General features: G+C 55.8%; 7 protein-coding genes and 1 non-coding gene across 8 annotated transcripts in view; 5 read left to right on the forward strand and 3 right to left on the reverse strand.

The window, feature by feature from the left end:
• Nucleotides 1-91: 91 nt before the first annotated feature.
• VDBG_00502 (proteasome subunit alpha type-6-B) lies at nt 92-1,591 on the forward strand (the record flags this gene model as incomplete). Its single annotated transcript, XM_003008775.1, has 5 exons — nt 92-213; nt 297-359; nt 513-607; nt 671-883; nt 941-1,591. The coding sequence occupies 5 exons, from the start codon at nt 207-209 to the stop codon at nt 1,325-1,327; spliced, it is 765 nt and encodes a 254-aa protein (XP_003008821.1).
• Nucleotides 1,592-3,811: 2,220 nt separating this feature from the next.
• VDBG_00503 (conserved hypothetical protein) lies at nt 3,812-4,564 on the forward strand (the record flags this gene model as incomplete). Its single annotated transcript, XM_003008776.1, has 4 exons — nt 3,812-3,821; nt 3,917-4,154; nt 4,213-4,378; nt 4,436-4,564. 4 exons carry the CDS (start codon nt 3,812-3,814, stop codon nt 4,562-4,564), a joined length of 543 nt encoding a protein of 180 aa, XP_003008822.1.
• A 365-nt stretch (nt 4,565-4,929) lies between these two features.
• VDBG_00504 (integral membrane protein) lies at nt 4,930-5,867 on the reverse strand (the record flags this gene model as incomplete). Its single annotated transcript, XM_003008777.1, has 3 exons — nt 4,930-5,116; nt 5,165-5,257; nt 5,370-5,867. The coding sequence occupies 3 exons, from the start codon at nt 5,674-5,676 to the stop codon at nt 5,052-5,054; spliced, it is 465 nt and encodes a 154-aa protein (XP_003008823.1).
• A 1,812-nt stretch (nt 5,868-7,679) lies between these two features.
• VDBG_00505 (conserved hypothetical protein) lies at nt 7,680-7,999 on the forward strand (the record flags this gene model as incomplete). The annotated part of the gene is made up of 2 exons (XM_003008778.1): nt 7,680-7,876; nt 7,930-7,999. The coding sequence occupies 2 exons, from the start codon at nt 7,680-7,682 to the stop codon at nt 7,997-7,999; spliced, it is 267 nt and encodes an 88-aa protein (XP_003008824.1).
• A 233-nt stretch (nt 8,000-8,232) lies between these two features.
• On the reverse strand, nt 8,233-9,016 carry VDBG_00506 (DUF431 domain-containing protein; the record flags this gene model as incomplete). The annotated part of the gene is made up of 4 exons (XM_003008779.1): nt 8,233-8,289; nt 8,340-8,458; nt 8,511-8,621; nt 8,677-9,016. 4 exons carry the CDS (start codon nt 9,014-9,016, stop codon nt 8,233-8,235), a joined length of 627 nt encoding a protein of 208 aa, XP_003008825.1.
• Nucleotides 9,017-9,526: 510 nt separating this feature from the next.
• On the forward strand, nt 9,527-9,622 carry VDBG_15008. Its single transcript has one exon. It is a non-coding gene; the product is annotated as a tRNA-Ser (tRNA).
• A 1,638-nt stretch (nt 9,623-11,260) lies between these two features.
• On the forward strand, nt 11,261-13,463 carry VDBG_00507 (carboxypeptidase KEX1; the record flags this gene model as incomplete). The annotated part of the gene is made up of 3 exons (XM_003008780.1): nt 11,261-11,578; nt 11,649-12,006; nt 12,063-13,463. The coding sequence occupies 3 exons, from the start codon at nt 11,430-11,432 to the stop codon at nt 13,461-13,463; spliced, it is 1,908 nt and encodes a 635-aa protein (XP_003008826.1).
• A 543-nt stretch (nt 13,464-14,006) lies between these two features.
• VDBG_00508 (conserved hypothetical protein) overlaps nt 14,007-14,366 on the reverse strand; it is a gene marked incomplete at both ends in the record, with an annotated part of 1,388 nt that continues 1,028 nt past the window's right edge. Inside the window, 2 exons of the mRNA XM_003008781.1 lie at nt 14,007-14,079; nt 14,150-14,356. Coding sequence (XP_003008827.1) covers nt 14,007-14,079; nt 14,150-14,356 — 280 coding nt within the window. The remainder of the gene's footprint in view (nt 14,080-14,149; nt 14,357-14,366) is intronic.

Consider the following 14,366-nt stretch of genomic DNA (forward strand, 5'->3'; position numbering starts at 1 on the left):
CCCACAGCTGAGGTGTGCTCTCCAGGCAAGCTCCTGCAAACGCGTCGATACCAGGGCCAGCTCCAATCTAGCTCAACGTCAGCCTTCCGCCTGCCAGCCAGCATCGTCGTCACAAACCCCCAAGGGACCACACGTATACCGAGTTCTCGACTCTTCAGCATCGCCATTCTACAAAGAACTATCACAGCTGCCTCGGAACAGTCAAGATGTCGGGTGTGTACTGGACAATGGACCGGGGGAGCAACCCTCAGCTCCCTAACCCTCGGCATGCAACTGACTGACACCCCCTCCTTTAGGCGGCTCAGCATACGACCGACACATCACGATCTTCTCCGAACAGGGAAGATTGTACCAAGTTGGTATGCCATAGCCCCCTCTTGAACTCTTACGGCAACCGACAACCGTCGTGGCTCCGCCATCCTGTTGTCGGGACATGAAGCGGAGAACAGCAGCCCGGATATGCTCACCACTCTTCGATGCCCTCGCATCCGCTGACAGTCTGATTCGATTAGAATATGCCTTCAAGGCCATCACAGCTGCGAACATCATGTCCATAGGTGTTAGGGGCAAGGACTGCGCCGTGGTCCTGTCCCAGAAGAAGGTGCCCGTACGTCATGATGGTCATGCCCACGCATGAGGAACTGGATGAAAGAGCTGACCCCATCCGCAGGATAAGCTGATCGACCCTTCCTCTGTCTCGCACATCTTCCAGCTCTCTCCTTCCGTTGGCTGCGTGATGACTGGATCCATCGCCGACGCTCGCGCATTCTCCCAGCGCGCGCAGTCCGAAGCCGCCGAGTTTCGGTACAAATACGGTTACGAGATGCCTTGCGATGCCCTGGCCAAGCGTCTGGCCAACATCAGCCAGGTCTATACTCAGCGCGTAAGCCGATGATGATATGAATATACAGCATGCGTGCATGAAGTTGATAGCTTGTAGGCATACATGCGACCATACGGCGTTGCAACGACGCTCATTTCTGTCGACTCTGAATTCGGTCCGCAGCTGTTCAAGACCGACCCCGCCGGATACTACATTGGCTACAAGGGCACCGCTGCGGGGCCCAAGCAGCAGGAGGCGCTGAACCACCTCGAAAAGAAGCTGCGCAACAAGGAGCATGCCGAGGGTGACTGGACCGAGGTCGTCGAGCTCGCGATCACCACTCTCAGCACGATTCTGAGCATGGATTTCAAGAAGGGCGAGATCGAGATTGGCATTGTGGGCGGACCCCGTGCGGATGGCAAGGAGGGCACGAGTACCGCGTTCAGGACCCTGACCGAGGACGAGATCGACGAGCGTCTACAGGCGATTGCTGAGAAGGACTGATATCGCCACACGAGTCGGTCATGAGAGAGCTGAGATTTCATGAGGCGCGCGCCCGGGTTTGCCGCTGAGAAAGCGGACAGATTGGGTGGGATGGACTGGTTTGATGGACACGACGTGAGCAACAAGCAACGACCCAGCGCAACACGCCCACACAAAGACTCCAGCCAGGACCACATCACGCCTGGCGGCTGTGACGACCTGAAAGCGTCGCAGCATGTTGTACTACTAGTTGTCTGACAGGCGTTATAGAAGTCAAGATCCTCGATACGCCGATTCATTGCTTATTGATGACATGATGACTTGGACCTGGCATGATCCAGTAGTGGTTGCTGAGCTGCAAGCTGAAGGCTGAATGGGGGGGAAGGGGCTGCGGGGAACGCAAGCACACACACCCCATTCGGGCAGCTGGCAGCGTGAGAAAGCCTTCCCATATGATCTGACATCATACTACATCGATTTTTAAAGTTGGCGGCGAGGTTCGGGAGATACAATCGCCGGGGAGATGGAGGGGGTATGAGACACAGAATGGTAGCACCACACTTTAAGCTGCTTGTGTGGTGGCTGGGAGGCTGAAGGGCACGACCAGCGAGAGGGTGTGATGAGTAGACAGACTGGTGTCTGTCACCCGTAGGGCGGCCAGTCGAATGAGCCGGCGCCCTCCCGCCGCGAGCCAACAAACGAACTGGTTCGATGGCGGATAGCGCCTCAACCGTTGAGTACATCAGAAAGGGTGTGTGTGGTAAGGGGTGAAGGGGGCAGAGGAGGATCACGCCAGCGAGTGAGGAAGATTTGTCTGAGATGGCTCAACGGTTGGTGACGAATTGCTAGCCAGTACGCCTCGTGCAAGCCTCCCTCGTGGAACGTGCGTGCAGAAGGCAATCCGTCAAAATGTCCGTTCATGGGTTGAAGGCGACGGCCATAGGGTCGAGGGGGAGGAGTCGCGAGCAGATTAAACGTGGGGTGGCACGTCCGATCACCCACGGCATCGGCGTTGGTAATGGGCCAGCGAGGGGGCCATCTGCATCGAGCCCGAGACACGATGGGACCACTCAACCGTGATGGATGCCACGTTGGAGAGCAATTGACAAGGCGACTGACGTCCTTGGGTTGAGACTAATGCAGGTGAGTCGAGCGAAAATACCATTTCTCAGCTGGACCAGGTCGTCGGGAGACAAGACTGTAGGAAAGCAGTGCGTCGATTGGCCTCGTGGCGGTGTCTGCCCTCTGCATCTCCCCTATGCCCCCTCGGGCCCCCGCTGCAATGCAAGGCTTCAGCCCCCTACCGGATCGGGCTACTGGGCCAGTCTTGGGGGAAGCTGATGAGGGCACCGCTTTCCCAATTCGACAAGCAAATGTTTCGCTTCGGAAGGCCCCTTCCAACCCGCTGCACCTCCTCCACACCGGGCGGTCAGTCAATCAGTCACCCACCACACCCTGTACCTACTACTTGCTACTGTACCTAGGTACGCTGCTAGGTAGGTACCCAAGTTCCGTACAGCCCTCCGGTCTGCATGGTGCTCGATAGCCGCCTGCCATGTCACATCTCTCCCAATTGACCCAAGTCATGGCAATCTGCAGATCACGCCGACAAAGCAATACTGCCCATGCACGCCCTGGTTACGGTGCTAATACAGTCCCACGCAAGGAGCCTTGCGAACCCATGCCATCATCCCATTCATTCCATTCATCCCATCAATCCCATGTGCCGCTCTCCCCAAACCCACGAGACCCTGGTCGTCCAGCCATGCACGTCGCCAGGCCTCCGGGAGGCGCCAGGCCATTTACGGCTCGAACGTCACGACGTCAGGACGCCACGGCGCGGCTAGGTTGCAGGCTAGCTTTGAGCTTGCACGAGGCGCTCGACCTCTCACGATATCTCTCACTTGTCGTTGACGTTGACTGGTCGCGTGAACGCTGCCAGCCTCATGCATCCCTATGGGGCTTCTCTCTGTGTGTCTCTTTTTTCTTTCTTTCTTGCTTGGCCCATGCTACCCTCCCCCACCCCTTGCCTTAGTTGGACACACGTTTGGAGATGGGGCTCCGGGCCTTGTCAGCCTTTGGACCCATTGAGCAAAAGTCTGGCAACCAAATCAACCGCTATGGGAGTTCGGCACTTCTGTCCATATCCTAGATCTCGAGGACGAGTGTCCTTGACTTCGGAGGCCTTCGAGCACATACAAAAGCCATCGGGAGCCCGGCTGGCATCCGGCCATTTGAGGGAAAGCAGCCACCATCGCCGATAAAGCTTCAGTTCCTGGTCCCGATATGCTGTGCAGCCAATGCTAATCGTCACTCTCACTCGCTCACCATTTCTCCTTCTCAATCTTCCTTCCCCCTTCCCTGGCTTGGGTTCGCCAGTTCTAACCGCCATATATTGCTGTTGTCTGCTTTATGCCTTGAATAGACCTGGGACAACGTTCGCTTTCGTCGCCAGTTCTTTCTTCTTCTTCGATTCGTCGCTCTTATATCCAAAGTCACTCCATAATGGACGGGTGTAAGTGGATCGATCTGGTGGCGACAACGAAGCCTCGCATCGTGGGGGCGAAAATCAAGTGTCCCTATTCAAAACTGACCTCTTTCCCCTATTAGTGAACGAGTACAGGCGGGTCCGTGTCGCTGACGTTCTCTCTGATTTCCGCACTCTGCAGTACTATATCGCTGCTGCGCCGACCGAGCCGGAAAACATGGAAGACTACTATGCCGAAGGCTGGGCCGCTCTGCGACAGTGCTCCCTTGATGGGCAGCACATACTTAATTGCGCCGCCGACACGAGTGTGCCTCAAGCCGCTGGTGGTGAGGAGGAGCAGGAGAAGGCTGAATTAAAACAGTGCGTCGACGAATCGTCATCGAAAGGGCCGGCCTTCAATACTGACCGACTGATATAGGATCCTCCTCGACTCATTTGCCCGGCGTCACGAGGGCCAGAAGATCTATCTCAGACAAGCTGCTGCGCAGCGATGGGTCGACAATCGGAACAACATTCTGCAGGGCGGAAGACCGCACTCGGGGAACCAGTCCATGGTGCGGTCCTGTGATCGGCAGCTCCGAGCAGTGAGTTGCAAGCCGTCCAATATCAACGAGGTCGGGCCAGCTGACGCGAAACTACAGGAGCTCGCTACCATCACAGACGAGGCAATCTACACTGAGCTTCGTGCTTCAGACCAGGCGATGGGCCGCTGGACGGCCGAAGACCCCAGCTTACGTGGTGTGCAGCGCTGGCTACGCGCACGCCGATGATAGGCTTTTCTTCATCTTCACCCTTTTCGACCTAATCCATAATCGCATGAGATGTCCGTCACGATTCACGACGGAGGAGAAGCCTACACGGCTCATCATTTTCAATGAGAAAGGCAAGAGACGACACATGTTCCGGGACCAAGAGACACGCAAGGATACTCTGCATCTATCATTTCACATTCATCAGTGGAGAACCAGGTTTGCGCCAGGCTGCGCTCTCCATCATGAAATCTTTTGGAAGGTGGGGGGGGGGGGGTTGGGTTTGGCCGGAAGGGATTGAAAGGAGGACTCAACTTCAATGAGTCTGCCCGGCGCAGATCGCTGTACACATCTTATTCTTGGACATATTTACCGGTTGGCAGTTTGACATGCGCCGCGAAACGGCACCAGAACATACAATTTCAAGTTATTGCTATCAGCTATGGATTCTAAAGGTATTTCTGCAGGCTACTGATAACGTGTATGAAGGAAGCGTTGAGCGCCCATATCAGAGCTTGCTTTGCACGCAAAGCCCAATGCCGCTCAATGACAGAACCATGCCGATTGCGGTGTCTGGGGACATGTCAGAAAAAGAAAGGGGCAGGATCAGATGAGCCTTACCTCTGCTGATAACCTTCTTCTCGACCCACCATTCTCCAATGACGGTGAATAGAAAGGCGAGCGTGTTCACAATGGGAACAGTCAAGCTCAACTCTGTACGAGGCGCGCCGCATGGTCAGCCCGACATTAATTCAAAAACCCTTCGATGTCCGACCCAAGGCATGTGCGAAGGGATGGCAATGTGTGCATCAAGAGGAGAACGTACCAGCCTGTCCGATAAGAAGGAAGAACCAGATGCTCCCCGTAAGGTTGATGAGCAGCGGCACTGCATAGCGCGGGTTTCTCAACAAATCGATGACGCCGAAAAAGGTTCCGTAGAGCTTGCTCTTCAGCCAGCTCGACTTGACAGCCTCGGTATCGAGAACCGGGTGGGCAGGCGGGTTGTGGTCCTTGGCGGCACGGCGGATGAAGGGCGTCGTAAGGCCCCAGGCGAGGCCGACCATGAGAAATCCGATCACATAGTTGATGACCGGAGGACGGTCTTCCGCCGGCAGTGCTGCTTCGGATGCCATGAGAGCGAGCGGCTGGGCACGGAGAGACGTGGAGAGGCGGCGGCAGCAACGGAGCGGCTCGGGAGGGATGACAGAGGTCCTTGCGGTGAGCTGCGTTTGTCGATTGGTATCAATGCTCGCCCAACGCGCTGACTGGTGCTCGACTGAGGCTGATTTAGGGATCGCTAGTGTGAACTGTCCTGCTTTCGCGTGACGGGTTGCGATGGGACCCTCTCGGAGCTCGCGATGGAGGTGAGGTCAGAATTGGGACAAGCCTCAGCACAGCCGCATTCCGCGGCTAGCCCCCTCACAGCCGCAGTGCGGGCGGTGATTGGCTGCGGGTACGATGCACCTGGCTCGTGGGGCTCTCGTGCTCGATCTGCATCTCCCCAGGACAGGCACATTTTCGGCCAGGTGCTATTTCTGGTAACAGCCTTCACGATGGCTTCATCAACAAAGTCCATGGGGAGATAGCAGATGTCGGTCGAGGCTCCATTGACAGACTTCGCATTGCAAATGTGCGGCACAGATATTTTTCGGCAGGCATCGCACTGCTAGTCTGCCCGATCCATGACTTCCTCCCTCCTTAGTGTACCTACCTAAAGTTGATAAACAGCGAGGGCAAAACATGCCTTCCTAGAGCGGCGTTGCACCATCCAGGCGAGGGAGCCTTTGGTCCGCTATGCACAAACCAATTCGTTGTTTGTCAAGCGCGTGAGATCATGGATGACCTGGCAGCGTGCAGGAAACGGCGATTCGTCACAAAAAGCCACTGACACCCATGACTCCTGGGGGGGAAAGACGGTGGTGCCGTCAACTACGACCACACATTGACTTTTGTCACTGATGGAGAGAACCGTGTTAACGGTTGACATTGCCAGCTGCTCAAGTATTCCACGACTCCGGTCCTTGCATTTGCAAACACTGCTGGATGTCAGTGCCTTTTCCATGACATCATCACTAGTGAATGCCTCCCTCAAGTCTTCCTGTTCACCTTCTCGACACTTTAACATTCAACAACCTAGAACAGCTGATAGCGCATGAGGCAGATGTCTATTCACGGATTGCCTGTATTTCTGCACCAAAGCCTGTGCAGTTTGAATCGGGCGAAGGGTGCGAGTGGGCGATGGAGTCGTCATCCATCGGCAGTTCCCCATGTCACTGACGGTGGTATGGCATTCAGCGAGCCGTGCCTCACATTGGTTTCTTTTCCATTTCTCGAATAACGCCGATCACTGCCCCTCTTCACTACCCCATGCTGGATCCCTAACCTTACCATCGTACCTGTCTAGCGGTCTAGACAAAGAATGGAGTCCTCCGGCCGCAGCGATCCGTCTCGGCCCCATGTCAACAGGAGCTTTCTCTCCGTACCTTAGCTTGGTTCGATGGCATTGGGCAGCCTTCTCACCTGCCGCTTTCACAATCCACCTCGACTGCATTCAATGCGGCCTGGCTTAGACTCAATCTCTGAGATCGGCTGGGAACAAGATCTACCTAGGGCTGCTGATGCCGAGAAGCATTGTTTGACTGCCCTGAGCATGTACCTCGTTCACGCTCCCTTGCAAAACAGCAGCCGGCATGGTTTGTAGTGATGATGATGGCAAGTGCTGGCCGAGCCCAACCTTTGAGACGTGCCAGACGTCATGACATGGAAAGCCACATCAAGCTGGTATATCGGTGATCGAGATGAGGAAGATGATGCATGGATCCGGACGAGCAGCCGTGTCAGCCGCTGGGAGATCACCGCCCTTTGGGCTTCACTCTTCGATGGCATGCTTTCACGGTACACTGCGTGGTGTTAGACACGGAATCAGTTTGGTCCAGCAACGGCATGCCGATGTTAGGCATCGAGTGCACAACAAGCCTCCAAACCATCTATAAGAAGGGCTCACTTTCCGCTTCATCCATCCTTCTGCTCCTCATCACAACAGCTTCATCAACAACAACAATCGATCAACCGACAACTCACCACATCAGTCAACCACCCTTTCCCCCTTAAACCAAACCCCCCAACCAACAGCAATATGCCCAGCGACGCTCAGGTTGCCGGAGGCCACAAGGCCAACATCAACAACCCCAACACCTCCGAGGAGAGCAAGCAGCATTCCCGCGATGTCCTGAACAATGAGTTCGGCGGCGAGGACGCCCCAAACGCCGCCTCGGCCCAGTCTGCCAACGATGACAACAAGAACCCCGGCAACGTTGCCGGCGGTCTCAAGGCGTCAGTAACCTCTTCCAGCAGTTCCCAATGATCATGCTCACATATTATCACAGTACCCTGAACAACCCTAACGTTTCGGACGAGGCCAAGCAGTCGGCCAAGGAGCGCCTCGACGCCATGTAAAGCGCGAGAAATGGAGGATAGGCACAATACTTTATGTAGCCGAGTACAGGCGCTGGTGTTCCAGCGGAAAATTGAGTTTGTCTCCATTGACATTATTCTTGGTGATGCTGTTGCCTTGATGCCCAGTTCTAGAAAGATACAGGTGATGCGTCCTTGTCACCAAAAAAAATCGTCACTGCATAATTTCATGACACGGTCACGGCGCGTCAACAATGGGAAATAAGGCTTGATTTTTAGAACACATCATCGATAGCCTTGTCAGAATCCTTCTGGATGAGTTCCACCATGCCCTAGGGCAAGTCAGCGCGAATCGTGTGTCAATCTGAAACAGAAAACTCACCTCTGGCATCACAGGCTTGCCGGCGCTGCCCTCTACGTAACGGAAAGGCATCTGCGTGCTCTCATGCTCGTTGAAGACCAAGTCAGGGTAGTCGAGGTACGCAATCTTGTCCAGGGCCGCTGCACCAACATTAGGTCACTTGTGGGCGACGGGTCAGATACGCACACTTACTCTTGCCCTCGACCACGAGCCTCGTCACGCGGACAGCCGTGTCAGTGGTCATCTGCTTGGGTCCGAGCCTGCGGCCCTCGAAGCCCTTCTTCCTCAACTCCGAGGTGCGGTCTACAGCAGGTCAGGCGAGTGGTTCTCACGTGAGAGTCATGCGAGTGGGACGAACCTCGGGGAGGGTCATCACCAAGGATGCCGCCGAAGAGGAAGGCGTCAAACTTATCGCCGTCCTCAGGGCCGAGGTCGCTGGCGGCCGCCGGATCCAGGAGGCACACTCGTGACTTGTCGGCGGCGTAGAGCTCCTCGACGCCCCTGTTTTCGGCCTTGAAGGCAGGGCTTGCCTGGAGCTTGGCAGGGGCCTTGAAGCCTGCGGGAAGCGAGGAAAGGAGGAAGGTCCCCTTGGCCTCATGGGTTTCCTTGGCGATGGCGATGTATTCGAGCTCTGACCAAGGGCCGAGCTCGGGGTCGAGATGCTCGACAATATATGTCTTGCCACCGGTGGTCGACATGGTGAGGCGGGTGGGTGACCAGGGTTGTGGGTGCTTGGACCAGATTTTGAGGCTGTCGATACCTCAGTGTCGGGCAGTACTGCAGAGTTCATTCAATGCAATGTGGAGGCTTCAGATCATGTATGCTAGTAGAGGACATGGTTTATGCAATATCCGAAAAGCATTGAAAGAAGGTTCACAGCGGCTGCGCAAACAAAGCACCAGGGCGGCCCGTATAAACTTCTGGAACCCAATCTTTCACAAAACAATGGCTGCTCACATTATTCCTTACTCATTACGAATTTATATACAAGCCTATCCTGTGAAAGTGCCTCTTTCTTTTTTCGCTTCTCATTTCACGGAGCAGCATAAAGGATCGGATCGATTTGGCAACCGACTACAGAATATGCATGACATGGTCTCATTCAGACCGGGGATCCAGATTGAGGCTAGTGCCGATGAACCCCCCCGAAGTTTTTGCGGTCAAGCCAGCCTACGTACTTAACGCGTGCGTGAAATCCGCTCCCCAACGGCAGCATGCCAGAGTGGTTAATGGGTGGGACTTGAATAAGACTTTATACCTATCCCATGGATTCGTCCGCGCAGGTTCGAACCCTGCTGCTGTCGTCACAATTTTTTTTCTTTAAATTTCCTATGCCATGCACCGCTTGACTGCTTCCCGAATGGTGCATGGTGCAGGGTGTTTTTGTGTCTGCACATGATCGTGTCGAATGTCGCTTTTTTTCATGGCCGTGCGGTGAGTCCTGATCTTGATTAAGCACTCCATTTCTAAGCTCACAGTCAACACTGACCAGGTTCCTCGCACTCTGAGCAGAATATGAAATCAAGGCTCAGTAGCTTACCTTGCCGCTACCATTCATCGATAACAACGGGATGAGTAGCTTACCTGGACCTAGATAGTTGTTGTTTCCCAGGCATCCAGAATATTGGCTTCCAGTGTCGCTTGGGTTCACCACGCGCTCTTTCCCGTCTCCCGTCTGCATGTGGATCGTTGTGTTTGTTGTGTGTGTAAGTGCGCATGCATATCTGGTGTTGAGTGTAGGTGTGGATGGGAAGTGGAAAACATGAGAGATCCTTTATCCTTCTCGAAAAAATGGGAGAAGCTGATTCCTTTTAAATAATGTAGGCAACCATTCACTGATTGAAAACATCAGCATGCAGTGGTCAGTTGAATGTGAAGCGGATCACAGCCAGTGAATGTCATCTACAACGCGCATGGGTTTACAAACTTGCCGGGATGGCTGTCCCTTCCCATGTCAGCTCGCTGCCAATTCTAGCTGACATGCCCCAACTACTCGGACGCCTCTACCCAGTAGGCTTCATCTTTCGAGAGGATACATGGCTCGTTCATCTTCCATGTTGCACCACCCCCAATGAGGAGTCAACACCCACTCGAGAGGTAGAATGCAATATGTTCAGGCATGAATCATTGTGAGGACTAGTGTAGTAGCAGATCTTGCGGCACGCCGAAGACAATGGCCACGGAGCGCCAAAAGCTTGTACTGCCTCGGTGGACCCCGAGCTCAAGGCGTAGGTGTACCACGGCGAGAAGACTACAAAATCAGCTGAACCTGTCAACAATCCCCCTGTCCGCGTCGCAGGTACTGAAGGAAAGGGCGCAGACAAGATATCTCAGACTATCGAGGATGGGTATGGCGATCTGGCTAGGTGTGACAACGCCACGGGCTTTGAGCTAGTGCTTGCCAATGGCAGTGACTGGCACATTCGCAACGACGAGGATCCGGACAATGTAGTTGGTTCCCGTTACAAACCACGATCCACACTGTCTGGACAGCATCGATTGTCAGCATGAAGCGTGAGAGACCAACGTTGCTGATGGCAAAATGTCAATGGCAGATCCAACACGTGCCCATGGCGGGAATCAGTGTACAGCGAAACAATAGCCAATGTGTTGTACCAATCGGGTCTTGAATGGCTTTGACGTGGCGGACCTGAGGCGTCAGCTACACCAGCGGCAGATGGCATCCTGGCTTGCCTGGCAGGTAATCGCTAGGGTGCTTACCTACCTAGGAACCTACCTAAAGGCATCTACCTAGGTACCCAAGGTACCGTAGGTAGGTACTTTAAGCACTGCGTTAGGGGCCCCTTACAAGAGATGGCTAGGAACGGGGCAGGGGAGGGCCCCACCCACGCCCGCCGGCACCTGTCAAGCGGACACCTTTCACCTCGATCGGGCTTTCGAAACAGGAGAGCGAGCCTTCTCTCGTCCTTCACCAACGGCCGTTGCCGACTGCGACCTCACTCTTCCTTCATTCCCTCCGCCGTTCGATTCGCAATCGCTGATCAATCCCATGCCGGCGACCTAGCCCAGAGCTGCCATTTCCCCCTTCACTTCCGCTTCGCGACCGCTCGCGGCAGCTCGCGAACCGTCTGGAAAGGCAACTCCCCCATCATGGCCCCGGCCATCAGGCAGCTGGCCACCGGCCTCCTGCTCGCACTATCATGGGCACCCACGACGCGCGCCGATTCGTCTGCCGCTGACTACTATGTCAAGAGCTTGCCCGGACAGCCGGCAGGGCCTCCTGTCAAGATGCACGCTGGGTTTGTGGAGACTTTCTTGCTCGTCTGGCTCCCCTGAGATGGACTGATGCTAACATGACGTGTGTTGCAGGCACATCGAGACGGACGCTGACCACAATGGCAACCTCTTCTTTTGGCACTTTGAGAACAAGCACATTGCTCAGAGACAACGCACCGTCATCTGGCTCAACGGCGGCCCGGGATGTAGTTCCGAGGACGGCGCCATGATGGAGATCGGCCCCTACCGCGTCAAGGGTGACCAGCTGGTCAACAACAATGGCTCATGGCATGAGTTCGCCAATTTGCTCTTCGTCGATAACCCGGTCGGCACCGGCTTCAGCTACGTTGACACTAACAGCTACCTCCACGAGCTCGACGAGATGGGTGATCAGTTCATCCTCTTCCTGGAGAAGTTCTTCAAGCTGTTCCCGCAATACGCTCAGGATGATGTAGGCACCTCCGCCCAGAAGGAACCGAGGGTGGAACGTGAAGCTGACTTTTGCAGTTGTACTTTGCAGGCGAATCGTACGCCGGCCAGCACATCCCCTACATTGCGAAGCACATCCTCGAGAGGAATGAGAAGGCTGGTCCGGATGACCAATGGAACCTCAAGGGACTCGTCATCGGCAACGGCTGGATCTCCCCATTCGAACAGTACGGCTCTTACCTCAAGTTTGCGTACGAGAAGGGCCTCTTGGCGCAGGGTTCCGAAAAGGCCAAGCAGCTGGAGCAGCAGTGGAAGATTTGCCGGAAACAGATGGCTGTCGATATCAAGATTGACATCAGTGAGTGCGAGGCGATCCTGCAGAAGATCCTCGACGTCACCGCAACCCTCACCACGTCGGGCAAGCGCAACTGCTACAACATGTACGACGTCCGTCTCAAGGACACGTACCCTTCCTGCGGCATGAACTGGCCCCCCGACCTGACAGACGTTACCCCCTACCTCCGACGCAAGGATGTCACCGAGGCCCTGCACATCAATGCTGCCAAGAACACTGGCTGGAAGGAGTGCAACGGTGCCGTCGGCTCCGCCTTCCGTGCGCACAAGTCCAAGCCCTCCCGCGACCTGCTGCCCGACCTCTTGAAGAAGGTCCCCATCACGCTGTTCTCTGGCGCCGAAGACCTCATCTGCAACCATATCGGCACTGAGGAGATGATTGGCAACATGGAGTGGAATGGCGCCAAGGGCTTCGAGGTGTCCCCTGGCAACTGGGCGCCTCGTCGTGACTGGACCTTCGAGGGCAAGGATGCCGGTTTCTGGCAGGAGGCCCGCAACCTCACGTACGTGCTCTTCAAGGAGGCCTCGCACATGGTGCCCTTTGACTGGCCCCGCCGCTCGCGCGACATGATCGACCGCGTCATGAAGGTCGACATCAGCGCCATTGGCGGCGAGCCCACTGATTCTCGTATCGACGGCGAAAAGGGTCCCGTGACCTCCGTGCCCCCTTCGAAGGGATCCAACAACCACCCCGACACTAAGCCTGGCGGCGGCGACAAGGGCTCCAGCACCAACGACGACGAGACACAGAAGCAAGTTGACGAGGCCAAGTGGAAGGCGTACTACCGCTCCGGCGAAATCGTGCTCGTCATTGTCGTCATCGCCGCCGGCTTGTGGGGCTGGTACATCTGGCGCGATCGCCGCCGCAGGAGCGGCTACCAGGGCGTCGCTGGCGGAGACGGCGCCGGCCCAGGCCACCGCGCGGGCGCCCGCGGCCTTGACCGTTTCCAGGACAGGAGGACGGCGAGGGATGTCGAGACGGGCGACTTTGACGAGAGCGAACTGGACGACCTGCACGTCGAGACGCCGCGCGAGGGGCCGCATAAGGAGGCCTACGCCATTGGCGACGACAGCGACGAGGAAGACATCAAGGGCAAAGGACCCGAGCGTTCCGGCACGCGGTGATCGCGAACAAGGACGACGACGACGAGACACAAAATGAGCACGTGTCATAAAGCAGACGCTATTTCCGGTCATGGGGGCGGGCTGGGTTTGGGCGTCTTGAGCGAGAGACCACTGTGGGATATATAACTGTATAGTATTGGCAAATACGAGGCCATCTTTCAACCGATCTCGAGTCTCTGTGGGATTGCTTTTTAAGTGGTGAAACGTGTCCATGGGCATGAATAGTTGGACTGAACTCGGTACTTTGTCCTAGGTAGCTGAAGGAGCAGATGACCATGTGCCAAGCCTACATGTCCAACCAACGCTTTCGTCATGGGCCAATGCCTGTTTTTTCTTCCCTTCGAATCGCCTGTTCATCTTTCGACCCTCCTGGTCCATCCCAGCAATCAACTGATTTGGTATCCCGTGAACGCTTCTATGCATATACTACTTTATCCCCAACGCCCAATGTCCCTTCCCCATTCCAGCCAATACGCCATGAAGGGCCGCCCAAACATCTCTCGACGGGATGCTGACCTGCGGCCCGAAGCAAGCAAAGCAGCCTTACAGTTGAATCTCGTTGTTGAGGAGTCTGACCTCCTCGCCCGGCTTGAAGGGAGGGAGACCGACATAGGGGCTGCGACTCATGTCAGTGATGTACGCCTCCTATACAACTCGGGGGACGGAGCACGGAGAAAAGAACTCACCATCCATCGCATCGGAACGCGTCGCCCAGGGCGCAGTTGCCGCAGCTGCCGACCTTGCCCTGGACGGTAAAGTCAACCTCGGCCAGGTCATCGGCGGCCAGCTTGACGTTGGCCGCCTGCTTCTGGATGGCGCCGAGCTGGGCGTCTGCGGCGGCGCGCTTCGCAGCGTCTTCGGCCGCTAGCTTCTCTGCCAGACGCAGCTGCAGTCTTTACAGGC

The sequence above is a fragment of the Verticillium alfalfae genome, genomic scaffold, assembly GCF_000150825.1.
Source record: "Verticillium alfalfae VaMs.102 supercont1.1 genomic scaffold, whole genome shotgun sequence".
Lineage (NCBI taxonomy): Eukaryota > Fungi > Ascomycota > Sordariomycetes > Glomerellales > Plectosphaerellaceae > Verticillium > Verticillium alfalfae.